This window comes from Salarias fasciatus, chromosome 11 (genome assembly GCF_902148845.1).
Source record: "Salarias fasciatus chromosome 11, fSalaFa1.1, whole genome shotgun sequence".
NCBI lineage: Eukaryota > Metazoa > Chordata > Actinopteri > Blenniiformes > Blenniidae > Salarias > Salarias fasciatus.
In genome coordinates, this window is record NC_043755.1 from 5,181,290 (window position 1) to 5,196,086 (window position 14,797).

The 14,797-nt window shown below is 46.6% G+C and overlaps 2 protein-coding genes and 1 pseudogene across 2 annotated transcripts in view; all 3 read left to right on the top strand.

Annotated features, from left to right (window-relative positions):
- LOC115396439 (aryl hydrocarbon receptor nuclear translocator-like) overlaps positions 1–1,643 on the top strand; it is a 9,242-nt pseudogene extending 7,599 nt beyond the window's left edge.
- Positions 1,644–1,748: 105 nt separating this feature from the next.
- On the top strand, positions 1,749–2,094 carry LOC115397170 (threonine--tRNA ligase, cytoplasmic-like). The gene is made up of 2 exons (XM_030103377.1): positions 1,749–1,862; positions 1,951–2,094. The coding sequence occupies exons 1-2, from the start codon at positions 1,778–1,780 to the stop codon at positions 2,091–2,093; spliced, it is 228 nt and encodes a 75-aa protein (XP_029959237.1). The 5' UTR covers positions 1,749–1,777; the 3' UTR covers position 2,094.
- Positions 2,095–11,536: 9,442 nt separating this feature from the next.
- Positions 11,537–14,797, top strand: part of LOC115396441 (thrombospondin type-1 domain-containing protein 4-like) — a 45,080-nt gene continuing 41,819 nt past the window's right edge. The window contains 2 exon segments of the mRNA XM_030102315.1: positions 11,537–11,570; positions 12,416–12,552. Of these exon segments, the coding sequence (XP_029958175.1) occupies positions 11,537–11,570; positions 12,416–12,552 (171 nt within the window).

The following is a 14,797-nucleotide window of genomic DNA, read 5'->3' on the forward strand; positions in this document are numbered from 1 at the left end:
CTATTGAAGCATCCTTGAGCACAACACTGAACCCCAAACTGCTCCCTGGATATCTAGCAAACGTCGGTCTGTGACATGATTCTGCTCATGTTTGAGCGGAGTGGGACACGGGTCAGGGCCGAGTGGCGTGAGACGCATCCCAAAACAAGCGCTCCTTTCAGACGTGCAGCCGGGGCGTGTTGGCCATAATTAACTTGATTACCTTCCTTGGAAACACATCTGTTTTGCCCCAAACTCTTGTTTCTGGATCTTGTCCTGGAAAAAGCCGTTGCTGAGAAACTCCTTCGTGTTCCATCGCAGATCGACATCCAGATCAAAGATGCCATTGGCCGCCAGCACCAGTGTGCCACCATCCAGCTGGACTTCCAGCTGCCCATCAGATTCGACCTGCAGTACGTCGGGTGAGTCACTCGTGAATTCATCAGGCGCCGGTTCACAGCAGCGCTCGCTCCTGTCGTTACTCAGGTTATAGTAGCGGCGGTTTGGGTTCACAGCGGCCTGATCTGATCAGGACAAATTAGTCCTTTTATTCAATTTACCAGCCCAGGAGAACACACACACTCTTTGTGGTCTAACTCTCTTAGTCTGCGCCGCTTCCCAGATGCTTCCTGCTGTACCGAGTCTGATCTTCCAGTTTAAGACACCAGCAGTACGAAACAACACTTTTTTTCATGGAAACATTTAGCATTGTCAAAAAAAGTCTTTTATGTTGAGCTTTAGCATATTGCTCTCAAAACGTATCGCCCCACTAGGCTCTGACCCTCTGAAGGTCAAACTGGGCTGTTTGTGTCCCCCGAACCAAAATTAGCCCCAGGCTGATGGTGTGTGCTCGTCTCCCTCAGCCGTGACGGACAGCTGCACCGGCCGGTGATGGTGCACAGAGCCGTGCTGGGCTCGCTGGAGAGGATGATCGCCATACTGGCTGAAAACTTTGGTGGAAAGTGGTAAGAAGATGCTTCACCCTCTCTTCCTGTTCTGTTGCTGCTCTGGCCTCAGTGCTTTTCAACCACAACCCAAACTCCTGGCCTGCGCCCGACTTGTGGCCTGCACCAGCCGCTTCTGGCGCACAGAAAATCAAAAAATTTAGACTAATCCAATCCTGTAGTGCGGTCTCTTCTTCTCAGAACTATTAAGAGACTTTCGTCTCGGGCAGAGCTACAAAATACGAACTAATTGTAAATTAGCGCACAAAGCTTTCAGTCACAGCTTGGAGGAATCGGACAGAAAGAGGCCGTTTGAGCCAAAGGTCACAGCTTCCTCCAGAGTCGTCACTGACACATTTCTCAGCGCGGTCACAGACGGCCTCTGTCCTGCATGCTTGGGATGCCTCCCTGCTCCAGCTCACCTGATTGTAATGAGCAGAGCGCTATCGGGCTCTTATCGCCGCGCTGGTGTCCCTCCTGTGGCACGAGCCTCTGAACAGCGTGGTGTTGAAGAATAATTGCCGCATATTGAAAGTCGGAGTGTTGTTGGAAAAGGTATTTACAGTTCACCCGGCCATAAAAAACAGACTGGTGATCAGCGAGGTGGATTAACCCCTCCCCTCCCCCTCCCGCAGGCCGCTGTGGCTGTCTCCCTCTCAGGTCATGGTTATTCCTGTGGGGGGCAACAACGAGTCGTACGGCAGAGAGGTCAGTGTCTGATGCAGGACGTGTGTTTTTTCCCTCCTCTTTCTGTCCTGATGGATCTGCCTGCCGATGTGAGACGCACGACACAGTCTTAAAAGAAGCGCTCTCTCTTGTCTTAAGGTGGTCCCCGGTTCCACGAAGGGGGCTTCATGGTCGATTTGAACGCCGATCACGGCGCCACCTTAAATAAGAAGATCCGCTCTGCTCAGCTGGCCCAGTACAACTACATATTAGGTAATGATGAGGAGGAACGTCGGGTTTTATCGGTACTCCCCTCCAGCTAAGCATTTCAGACGTGTCTCCTGTGTGTGTTTTCGTGCAGTGGTGGGGGACAAGGAGTGCGAGAGCGGCACTGTGAGCGTGAGGAGCAGAGCGGGCAAGCAGCTGGGGAGGAGGCCGACGGAGGAGGTGCTGACGGCCCTCACACAGCTGCGAGACTCCAGGAGCAACCTGGACCAGTTCTGACGAAGAATAATGGGCTCTGTTTATTTTTTAATGTGAAACTCGGTTACGTTTTTTGTGTTTTCAGAAGAATGTCTGGTAAATGAATAAAAGTATTTAAAAGGAGCTTGTGGTCATAACTCGCTGCTGGCCGGTCCTTCACTGGAATTCTTTGCTAAATTTGTCCTAAAAAGTTCACGGAAGGGGCTGAAAGCTATTTAAAGATCCCGATCGGCCGTAATGCCGGCATTACCCCGCTGTAGATGCAATTTGTTCTCTAAAAGCCATTAAATATGCAAACCGGCGGCTTACGTAAGCGAGTCTCCTGATGAGAGTAGAAAAGCAGACATACCTTTAAAAGAGTGGAAGAAAGGGAGGACAGAGAGCTGGACCTGACTAAAATAGGAGCGGGAGCAGCTGTGTCAGGCTGTGTGTTTTCATGTGTGTTGTGGAAACAGCCGAGTCAAGGTAAAGGTCAAAGGGATTGGAAGCTTTTTCCCTTTTAATTGAGAGAGGGCAGCAGGACGGAAAAGACATCGGTCACAACAGTGGCACGGAGGGGAAAAAACCGAGGTGTCGGCCGCGAGAGAATAAAACGAGTCGACCGGGCGGGTACAGTGGGACGGTGTGGTTCTGCTACGGTCCGCGGCCCGCATGTGGAACCTTCGGTGGTCCCTGACTGGCCCTTGGTCACTGAGGAAGGAGTCATGGACATGAATTTGGTTTTATTTTGGTGCAAACTTTAGGACTGTTTTGATGAAACCGAAGTACCATCTGAGTATTTACTGATTTGGACGAATTTACTCAAGTATTGAAAACAGAAGCGAGAACAGGAGCTCATTAAACCCATGGAACAAACTGTAGGAGAGCTGTAGATAGATATATATATATATATGAAGTAGGTGAATTAAATTTAATGACTTTGCCCTTTAAAGTCCTCCTGGGATTTTATGAAGCCCCTGAGGAAAAGGAATTGTCTGTTTCTGTTCTTGAGGGATCATTCAGTGAGTCAGGAAGCCGAGGAAAGTTTGTGATGTCAGTTCGAAGCAGAAATAAAGTTAGAAACCGCATTTGTCTAAAATGCCACCATTGTTTTAAAACTGAGAGTCTAAGGATCATCAGTCATGAGATGTTTGCTGCTTGCTGTGTCTGTTTTTAACTAGAAGTTCTGCCGCATTCAAGCTGTCAGATGCTGACCTTCACTGCTTTTGTTTTAATGCTACAGTGCAGCACTTAGATTACCTGTACATCATGTTATATATTCATAAAATATATATCTCCTCAACCCACACAAGAGTGATAAAACTGACAAGGTACAAACAAATCCTCATCGTTCTCTAGCTGGTTCCACAGAATAACGTGCTGTTACTGAATTTTATCTGCATACATTAAGCTTTAATCTACTTTAGAAAATGTACAGTCCCTCTTAATGCCACTTTGAGTGGTTTAATTGAGTGTTTTCTATATTATAATGACAATAATACATATCAGACTTTACTGACATTGACTGGAGCTGGGCTACTGGATAAAAACGTGCAAATTTGAAGAAGATCAAACTTCTTTTATGTTGTGGCTAACCTGTCATTTCATTCAGAATGAGTTGACCTGAAGACAAAGAACCTCTGATTGGAAAAACAGACAAAATATAGCTTCTGTCTGATAATTAGGAGCATTGATAGATATTTGAGTGTGTGAAGCAAAAGCTCAACCGCTGAAATGATCTTTTCCTTCAAACTTTGTTTCAAAATATTTGCCTTGATTTTGTTTAAGGGTTTTTTCTCAGTTAGATTTTATCTCACTGTCTTTTAATTTGCTTTTCTCTTTCTGTTGCTGGTCTGGGTGCAGTGGTGAAACACAGTCCTGAATATTTGTGTATTTATTAATATTAGAAACTTCCCTGAATTCTTCTCTCGGGTCACAATAGAAACAATGTCATCTAGAAAGTTAATGTGTTCGGTTTTTCAATTAATAAATGTAACGTGACATTGCAACATCGATTTTGATTTGTAATCAAAGTAACTGTTACCTGCTTCAAACCAGAGTTTTCCACCCTAACGGGTTGTGTTCTCCATGTTCTGTAAGCTTCCTTAAAAAGAAAAAAATAAAGGAGTTCACGTCTGACCCAGACAGAACAGCCAGCGGCCAACATTACACAGTAGTTGCGTAGTGATGACACAGACCATTAACTCTGCTCCAATCTGTACCAGATAACAGCAGCAGCAGCCTCCCTTCACCCTGATCACTTCCCCACTGCGGCCACCCTCCACCCTGACTATCTCTTCCCATTACACACACACACACACACACACACACACACCCACCACACACACACACACACACACACACACACACACACAATGCGATCATTCATTCAAGTGGTGGAGTCGCTCAGAGTTTCATTAGGAATTATTTTTAGCTGAAGGGACTACCATCGAAGAGAGATGCTGTGGCCTCCGTCCAAAAAAAAAAAAAAAAAAAAAAAAGCTTTTAAATTCACCATAAGGGACAATAAAGACGATCCATTCATGATGGTAAGGACAACGTCTGCAGCAGCGGGCGGTAAGAATAGTCCTGATGGGAAAACTATCAAGAAAGTCTGTCTATTTAAAGCAGATTTCTGTACAGGCAGCAGTTTGATGACCAGCGGAGTCCCAACACACGCTTCATCACGCTTGGTTACTTTTCTTCTGGCCGGATTGAAGCGTCTCACCTGGGAATCGGGATTTGATGACATTTTATAAAAACCTGTTGACAGCTGTGCAAGGAGTTTTCAATCAATCGCCAGTTTTGCCAAGAAAGTGTCTGAAAAAGTTCGAGATGATGCCTGGATGTCTTCTTTTGCCTGATGAACCGTCTAAAGCACAGGTGTGATACATGTATGATAAAGAAAATGGAACCAGCAAATGTTTGGCTTTGAAAACTGTTCTGGTTAAAATGTAGGCTGGTCAATTACTGAAAATCAAAACGCATTTACGTTCTTAGGTATTGCTTTTTTTAAACTATTTTAAATTTGAGATTACAATACCAGAGGGATGGAAATAAACACAACTGTTCATCTGCTTAAAAGCCTCATTCAGTTATTAAGCAGTTTAATAACGATAGTGGTCGGAGAAAATATTCAATTGGTGAAATGACGGATTTTGAGTCTGCTGCTCTCCTGGGAGTCCAGCTTTAATTGAGGGGGGCAGACCGACGTTGACCCGGGGGAAGGCAGAGCCTCGCAGGCAGGCCGGAGGAAGATAACAGGCTCTTATTGTTCTCCTGGTATCACAGAGAAGCTGTCAGCCCGGTGATTGAAGGCCCGACTCCCAAAATAGGCCCTGGAGGCCGGGCAGCCTTTCCCTTCCACCCTGTTATAAATAACCCTGTGTTGTTGTGTGTGTGGTGTGTTGTTGTGTGTGTGCGCGCGTGCACATTTATTCTAACATTTTATTTGTGAGTAGGGTTAAGAAAGAAAGGGAGTGTGCGAGCAGAGGGAGAGAAACCCGAGCAGAGCCACGGCGCCCTGGAAACAATACCAGGAGGTTGAGAGGCTCGGAGCCAAACGGTGACAGAGACCCAGCAGCCAGGACCGACAGCGACCTCCTCCTCATACTCACACACTCTCAGAACACTCCCCAATACCCAGGCCTGGCATTGTGGGTGTGTGTGGTGTGTGTGGTGTGTGTGTGTGTGTGTGTTCTCGTATTTCTATCCTTGTTGGGCCAAATGTCCCCACAAGGATAGCAAAACGTGGAACGACGTGCTTGTGGGACCTTTTCCGGTCCTAAGTAGGAAAACAGTGTTTTCTTGACCATGTTGTTGTTACTGAAAAAAGTAAAAGTGCAAAACATTTCTTTAGGGTTGGCTTTATTGTGGTGTGGGTTAGGGTTAGGGTAAGGGTCAGGGTTAGGGGCTAGACATGAATGGGAGTCAATGGACGGTCCCCACAGGATAGAAATACGAGACTGAGCGTGTGTGTGTGTGTGTGTGTGTGTGTGTGTGTGTGTGTGTGTGTGTGTGTGTGTGTGTGTGTGTGTGTGTGTGTGTGTGTGTGTGTGTGTGTGTGTGTGTGTTGTGTGTGTGTGTGTGTGTGTGTGTGTGTGTGTGTGTCCGTGTTTGTACAGAGCTTTTAAATGGCCTCGAGGGAAAATCACTGGATCATTTCGACTGTTGACTTTCTTCAGCAGGTGTGCCGGGGAGTTCTGTTTTTCATGTTCAGGTCGTGATTTGTGAAGAAACCACAGGACGGGATATTTGTCAGACACAGAAGAAATACAGTACATTACGTTTTTTTTTTATGTTTTGGAGAAAAAAAGAAGAAACAAGTGAAATGTGTGTCAACACTGACTTTTAAGATGGACCGCCTTGTTAATTAAGTTTTTTTGAGGCTCATCTGTGAACTCGTCACCCGAGCTCTGGAGCTGACCAGAGAGGAGGCTTCAGTCACACTCTGTGTGTTGTGAGTGTGTAGTGTGTACCTGGTCCCTGCTTCACTCACAGGGTTGAACTGAAAATGATTCTGCAAGCCGATCAGTTCATCCAAGGTGCACAAAAATGGAATAAAGTCAAAACCAAAGGGAAAAACTGTGATTGAGTAAGTCCACCACAAGAATTCATGAGTTCGGGTGGACGTTTTAATGAAATTGTCTAAATGCATATCTTCAGTTCCGCCCAGGTGTTTGGCCTCATTTTTTGTGTAATAACTTGATGCAGCATTTATTAAATCCAACTTAGAAAAGGCTTTAACATCTTGATGGAACGTTTCCAGTTAAAGTCTGGCAGTTGCAGGTCTATATATGAAGACCTGCCCCATCACTTCCACTTTAGACTTAGATCTCAAAAATAAGAGGGGGCAGCATGATCCTCTCAACCCCACACGGAAAAAACTGCTCTGGAGCACAAACAGACACGTCTGCATCTTAGTCATGTTCCTCTGAACCCAGCTGAGGAATTAGCAGAGATTCTAAAACTTGTTTGATGTAATCCAGATTTCCACATGAATTATTCTGTCAGAAAGATCTTTGCTTTGACTGGATACCCCGAAACCCCGGGCCACCCGCGCTGCCTGGGCTCCTCCACCTCCCTCCCTCTTCAGGGTCCAGTCACTCAGCTCCGAACCGGCTCCGAAACACTTTCCGAGTGCGTCTCTCTCCTTGTTTGATCTGGCTGCTCTCTCCCCCCGTCAGCCGGGCTCCGCTCTAATCCACCCACACGCAGTTTACGCCTTTGATTTTTAACTTGCGCTTTGGCTCGAGATTAAGGTTAAAGTAATGGACGCTCCCTGCGTGCGCGCCCGGGCACCGAGCTGCTGATTGGGCCAAGTCGCACTGACAAAGACACACAGATAAGTGAGCACTCAGCACAGTAGTGTACAGTCTCCGGCTGGCCTCGGTCTGCTCCAAACTATGTCTGCTATGCTCGGCTCCGCTGGCCTGGTTTCCTCTCCCGCTCTCATCAGAGGGGGATACCTACAGGGAGCAGAGAGAAGCGCCTTTCTCCAATCAGAGCCTCTGTGTGACAGAGGCTTTGGGTTTATTGTTCTAACCAACCTGTTGAACCGCTCTCCGGAGGGAGGAGTTTACGGGTTCAAGGGAAGGTCAGAGTCATGTTGACTCTAAGGCCAGTTTTAGTAAGCATGGAGAATAAATCAGCCCCTCGCTGAACTCAGAATATTTACTGTTTTCCCCATTTGCAGCCGCTCTCTGTAGAATATTTCCCAGAAAAGAGCACCGGGTTTGAATTTTCTTGCCCGGGTCTGTGCCAGCAGCGCGATGTGGAAGACGCCCATGCTCTCAGATCCCACAACTGCTGCTGCTGTGCTGTCGAAATCCCAAGGCTGAAAAGAACCAAGAAGTCTGGAGGCAGAAAGAGGAAAGCTGACAGAAAACCTGCGGGCGGGACATAAATCTGCGTTTAAAGACTTCCAGGATGTAAATTCACTGTTCACATGATCCGACAGTTGATTTACTCCGACTTCCACAACAAAAACAAAAACACTGGAGAATGGTGTACATAGCAAAAAATCAGCTAGCCCCAACAATTATTGATCCAAAGTTAATATCATAGAAAAGTTTGTTGATTTGAAGCTCTAATTCCTTCATTGAAGACATCTGTGCTCTAATGACATTACCATATCCATTCAGAACTTTAGTCCAGCGGTGCGGCTCGTCCAAACCCCTGATTGCCTGAGCCCGACTGAATAAACTTCACATCTCAGGCTCGCAGAAACCAGCGAAGCTCAGGAGGAGGAAGGAAAAAGAGGCTGACCTCGGACCGTGACCTCCGTTTGTTTTCAGGATTCCTGCTTTTCAGGAGTAACTTAACCCCGCTCATGTGGAGCCTGAAGGGAGGCAGGGTGCAGCCGATCCCCTGGCACGGCTGTGATTTGTGGCGCGTTTTATAGATTAGAAGGTTTTACGCAGCAACATTATTGGTGTTTCCGTGCATGCGAAATGCGTGATTATTCTTAGATTTGCATGCGTGTGGTCAGTTGTTTTGCTGCGCTAAACCAAATTGACATCCTGCTTGTGCTTGAATGTGTTTCTTTTTATTTGATGCATTTCCTGCTGCAGCTTCTGACATAAACATAAAGGAAAATTGTTTTTATTGTGGTTTACAGGCTGAAAATAGTTCATAAAATGCAATGATGCTTGAAATTATAGGACTTTTTTGATATTTCGGGACAGAATCTTGACACCTGGTGAAACATCTGTTCGTGTGAAACTCAGTTCTCAGGACTGGAGGGAGCTTTTCAGTCCAAACCTCTTCCTCTAGTCTGTACAAAACGCACAACCCTGCACAATAAGTGCTTTCTGAAAATGCATGTTTGCTCACATGACTGAGAATACTCGGAGATATCTGCATTAATCCTCTGTAATGTTTAACAACGGCAAGTTCCGCATAGGATTCAGACCTTGGATAATATTTAGGCAGCTTTGGTTCAGGTTGGATTACTGTTCAAGCGCGGTGGTCCGCCGCTGCGGCAGGGCTCCGAATTCCTGAACTCACCTTGTATTATTTGCTGTGTTGTAATTCGATTAAATGCAAATTTGTGTGGGAATATGCATAGCTGAGGCACTCAGTCGGGTCGGGGCCTCTCCCACAGCCCGGCATTATGAAGCCGTCCTCCGCGGCTCTTGTGTGGAGGTCTGGGCCCCCCGGCTCAAACGCTGATCCAGTGTCAGGGTTTGTTTTCTGCTCCGAAGAAGCTTGAACTGGCTGACAACTGTGCTGACATACCCATCAAATTATTCTGGCTGTCCTTGAGGATTTTTTTATTTGACTGTAAATGCAGAAAAAAAGTGTTTCTTAATCAACGCGATCATTTTTTTTAGAGAATTTTCCAATCATGCTCAGACGGACTTTAAAAATCGCTCAGTCGACGTTTTTCTGCCGCAGAATGAAATGTCTTGGCTGTGAGATGAATCTGCCATGAAATTCTGTCCAGATCTTTCTGGCTCCCAGTGGGATGAGTCTTGTTGACTTCGGTGACCCCAATTTTTCTTCTCGGCCCCCCTACTGTGTTTCTCAGTAAAATGTCTGACTTTTTGATAAATTGCCTTGAAATTTGGTTCACATTCATGCTCCCCTCGGGATCAATCTTTCTGTTTTTGCTGGTAGTTTAGTTAGTGGATGAAAGTCAACGCCTCCTCAATGTGGAGCATCAGCATCAGTCTTAATATATTATATAAATATAACTGCACTTGATACATTTTCACAGCAAGGAAGTACAAAAATACTGAGGAAAATACAAAGATATGTGTGTTTCCTTCTTACTTGGCTCTTCTGGCACAGGACACGAGGTTTAATTTTCTTTGCGAAAAGTGAAACTGTTTCTCAAACTTAATCAGAGCTGAAAGGACTCGGATCTGTCGCCGGTGCCCACCGTCCTGCGATGAACGAGCAGCGCAGGAATTCAGAGGCAGCAGCAGTTAATTGAAACGCGAGCTGTGCCACAACACTCAGCAGTCTCTAACCAGTCGACCAGAAACATACCGGAGCACTTATTACCCAGCTACATTGTTAAGTTCCATCACTTGGTGTGTCCTGTGCTAAACGTGGCCGAGGCGAGCAGCGCTCGCACCATACGTGCTCGTTCACAGAGACAATACTCCCATGTCTGGCTGTTGCTATGTGTATGGATGTGACCTGGTGGCTTCTCTCAATGGGCAACAATTGGTCTTTGTTGGAATAATTGGAACAAGGTTATTTCAGCAGTTTCCTCGGCCAATTATGGCCCGACTGAACCCCCCCCCCTCCTCTCATGTCCTCATCTTGCCAGTGTCAACTCCACCGTCCACCCTCTCGTCTCTGTCTTTAACCCATTTCAACTCTGAGAGTTTTATGTTTAGGGTAAACAAACTGGAGAAAAATGAAAAAAAAAACACCATAAGGTTAAGTAGGGCATGAAACCTCCATGTGCAATAGAGAGGTTTGTTTTATAGGTCAAAGCTTTCAAATCACTGCCTTTGCAGTCATCACTCTGTCCATGATGGCGTCCTGCAGACTGAGTCCAGTGCCAGTGGAGACCATGCGCTGCCAGACAGTGCCACCTCTGGTTCAGGCTTAGGCACACACTTCTACAGATCCTTCATTTGAACACTTGACACCAAGTGTACGGTGCCATCATCTGAACTCTGAACTCTGACAGAAGGAATAGACAGAGGCACATGTTTTAGACAGTTTTGTTTTTGAAAGATAGAAGCAGAGCTGAGGATGTTGAGGCTGGACATGTAGGGAAGTAGACGAGGAGAAGAGGAGGGTCAGGGAGGGAGGCAGCTGGAGGAGGAGGAGGATAAAGGAGACAGAGGAGAGGATCTGCTGTGGCAGCTCCTTACAGCAAAACCCCTTTAGGATTCCATCATTTCTCTCTTCCCACTGAAGGCATACGTGGCCCCTGCTTCAGCTTCACACACGTTAACTTTACTTTGAGTGGAATCCTTCGTGGCGCTCGCTTCTCCAGACTGTAAAGATGTCAGCCGATTCCTCCTGCGAGCACACACGTCCCGCTTTGATCTGGACCCTGGCAGCGGATTGGTGGAATGGAGCAAATATTGACTCCATCTGAGCCAGACAAATCACTCCCCCTTCCTGCGTTCTTTCTCTTTCACCCTCCTTTACACTTGCTCCTTCCCGTTTAATCTGCCATTACCTCTTTCTCTCAAATTCCTTTTCATCCCTTTTCTGCTTTCTGTGCCTTTCTTCTCACTCCCTTTGTCCTTGTCTGTCATCCTCTCTCTCTCTCTCCTCTCTCTCCTCTCCTCGCTCGAAGCTTCTCAGGCTGTCACTACTGTTAGGTCAGGCTTCTTCTCCTCTTCCTCCTCCTCCTCTTTTCTTCTCTCCTCTCCCTCCCCAGCTGCCTTCACACACTCCAATCCTTGTGATTGTGTGAAGTTTGGGTTTCACACTTGTGTCACTTGCGTGTCGTGTGTGCCGCAGCCTTCAGATTGAAGCTCAGCTCCTTCACTTCCTGAAAGTCTACAACCATGCACAGGCAGAGTGTGAAGGTCCTCCAGGATGGTATGTTCCTGCGTGCTTCCATGTGATGTTCATGTGTGTTGCAGCTGCACACGGCTGTAGATTACAGACAACAGAGCGAGTGAAAAAAAAAAAAAAAAAAAAAAAACCCTTTTCGACACAAAATCTAAAATAAACGTTCTTCTCTCACCATGTGGTTCTTTGTTTTTCTCTAATGTGGGCTGTATCTGGTGTGAGTTTCCAGAACTGGACTGAAACTGGAGCTTTTCTTCTGCAGCGACACACATCAACCTCTCTGGAAGGTGTTAGGAGTTACCACACACCCAACCGCAGCACGATGCAAATCGTACATATAAAAGCTAAAGGTCGCCGAAGGAGGAAACAGTAAACTACAGATATGTTTTGCAGTAAATAAGTGCAGATTTCAGGTCTCTGGATCATTGATATGGAAAGTTTTATTAGAGTTACTCTCTTGAGATTATTACATCAATCCTCCGTCCATTAATCTCTCTTATGCAGCTTTGCACATCACAGGATTGCAGGAAGACTTGAGCTAAATCCAGTTAGCTCTGAGTGAAACGGAGGACAAGCACACACATCTTCAGGTTTTGGGGGCCATTAAAAAGACTTTGCCCTGCTGGTGGTGTCAGAGTCCAGAGGTCATTCAAAGAGTTTTGGCTTCATCTTCTTCAGGATCCGTCTGTTCATTTGCAGGACGCGGTAAGATGGCGCACTTTCTCGTCCATGCTTCACAAACCTGCGTGTTTGTTGAAGCATGTTTGGGGCCCCGACTTTTCCTGTCAGAGACTTTTAGCACTTCCATGAACAGGACTAATGTGGCCCCAGGTTTCCTCCGTTTGACCTATTTAAGTCTCGCCGCTCAGCAGCTGCCGGTGCAGGACGCGGCCCGTGGCGTCCGGCCCAGAGCCTCGACCCCTCCGCCGGCCTGCAGGAGCCTGAAGGCCTCATTATCTCCAACGGTAAAAGGATCACTGCCCCGCTCTTCCTGGAGCCCGAGGCCAGGGTGGGATTTGTTTTCTGGATGTCGGTGTGTGTACATGCAAGAAGTGTGTTTTTTTTTTTTTTTTTGAAGTGATTTATCCCTCCCAGTAGGCTGTGCCACTCTGATCTGCGGTGCTATTACTCAGATCAGTCAGCCGAGACAAATAACAGATCCGTTGCTACATATAGACCTCCCTGGACTCACAAACTGGCTATATCTGTGAGCTGCGGTGACTAGTTGAGTCAGACACGTTGCTAATCAGCGGGCTGTGGTCGGCGGTGCGTGTCAGCGCGCCGGCACGTAACTTATTGCTCTTCTCAGCGATTCGGAGAAAGAGGGAGCAGAAGAAAAAAAAAAAAAAGAAAATGAGAAAGAGCTCTTGGTCATGGACCACTGGTGACCATGGCGATGACCTCTGGCTAATTGTACTCACTGATAGACATGGTGTTTAGAAGTACAGAGATATCGGTTTCACTAATCACACACCAAGCGTTACACACACCCGAGACTGCAGCATGAGCGATGGAATCTGCCCTCACCATTCCCGATCCGCCTTTTGCATTAACTTTTTTTATTTTGGCAGATCCAATCTTAAGCCCTTCGCAGTAATGTGGTTAAAGGCTTCATTCGCCGGCTTTGAAGTCGCTAATCTCCGTCACCATCGCTGTGTCCGCGCCGTACGATGCCCGTCCAAGAAAAGCAGCAGCAGCGGCGGCGGCGGCGCGCGCTGGCTCTGGGACGCCTCAGCCCGTGGGTGTGTGTTTATGTGTGTGCAACCATAACTGACTTCATGCATGCCCTCCTTTCCCCTTCGCCCAGCTCTCTCACATTTCCACTTTCTGCAGTGGCAGGGTGGGGAATGTTAACAAGGCAGGATCATGGAACAAGGTGGTTTCTTTCACTGCAAAATCTCACTCGGATGCCACTATTGCAGCTGTTCAGACACACGGATCTCATTCATGACAGGAGTTTGTAGTTTGTCGCAACCAAAGTGAAATAACTGAAGAAGCTCAGAAGAACAAAGACTTCCAGATAATGCAAACAATAAAACATTTCCGTCCTTCCTATTCCCCTCTTTTCACTTCCTACTCATGCTCTTAGCTTCTCTTCCATACTCTCTGCGTCAGCTGAGCTCTTTTTCTTCTCTCCACGTTGTTTGTCATGGAGAAGATGATGATGTTTTCTATTACTGCCTCATGAAGCCATGCCGAGCCCTCGAGGGACTCAAAGTCACGAGCGAGTGTAAACCAGACCCAGAAAGCAAAATGCTCCAAAGTCAATAGATAAAGAAAATCAGTTTACGAAAGCTTTTATGTCCAGATGTTCTGACTTGTTTATAAAGTGGATAGTTATAGTAAAAATAAATAATGAATCATCTCTATTTTCTACACTTAAACATTAAAGAACCCCTCCAGCTATTGATTACCTTCACACTGTGACACACATTCACATATCACCAGTTCATTTATCACATTGATTCATCAATATGAGACAGTTCTTCCTAAAAGAGCCACATTTTCTGCTCAAATGTCCAGCAAGAGATGCACATGCATCTGCAGATCTGAGTCAGAAGTTCACCTAAAACGCATGTTTCTGCACCGTGTGAGGAAACTCAACCCACCTGAGCGGCGTTTTTCAGCAGTGTTTTCTCCAAATGCCGGTGAGATGAAGGTTTTGTTGATTTAAAGCTTTACAAGACAAGGCCTTCCGGTAAATAAGCTTCCTGAAAGATGGAGTAAAGCCCCTGAATCCTATTGAGAAGTGTTTCATTTCACCCTGCTGCCCTCTGTGAGCCGCTTGCGCTGCTCCAGAAACCTACGCAGAAGAACTTGGAAGGACGGTGGCAGATTGAAATAAACAATGTGTAAACAAGTTGGCGGGAGCAGTTTTCACATCTGCCTCAGTGTTTACAACTCGCACACAAACTGACACTTCCAGTCATATCTCGGACGCCAGGTCGTCCCCTGGATGCACCGATCTGAGCTCGGAGCGCGTCTGGTTTCCAGTGTTTAGACGTGATAAAACAGCCGATGAGAAAACACAGACATGTTTGCACCGTCTGACAACGATATTTCATTCCTGCGCAGAACGATTCCTCCCGCTCTGAACTTGGCTGTGCAACTTTCCTTGAGAACAATTTGTGTTTTTGTTGGCACGTTGACAGACCCCTGATGCTTTGTACTTCAACCCCCAGCGAAGCACCGCTGCTGCAGATGCTGCCAGCTCGGGGATGTTTCTGACGACGGCTAGATCACCGCCACTGATC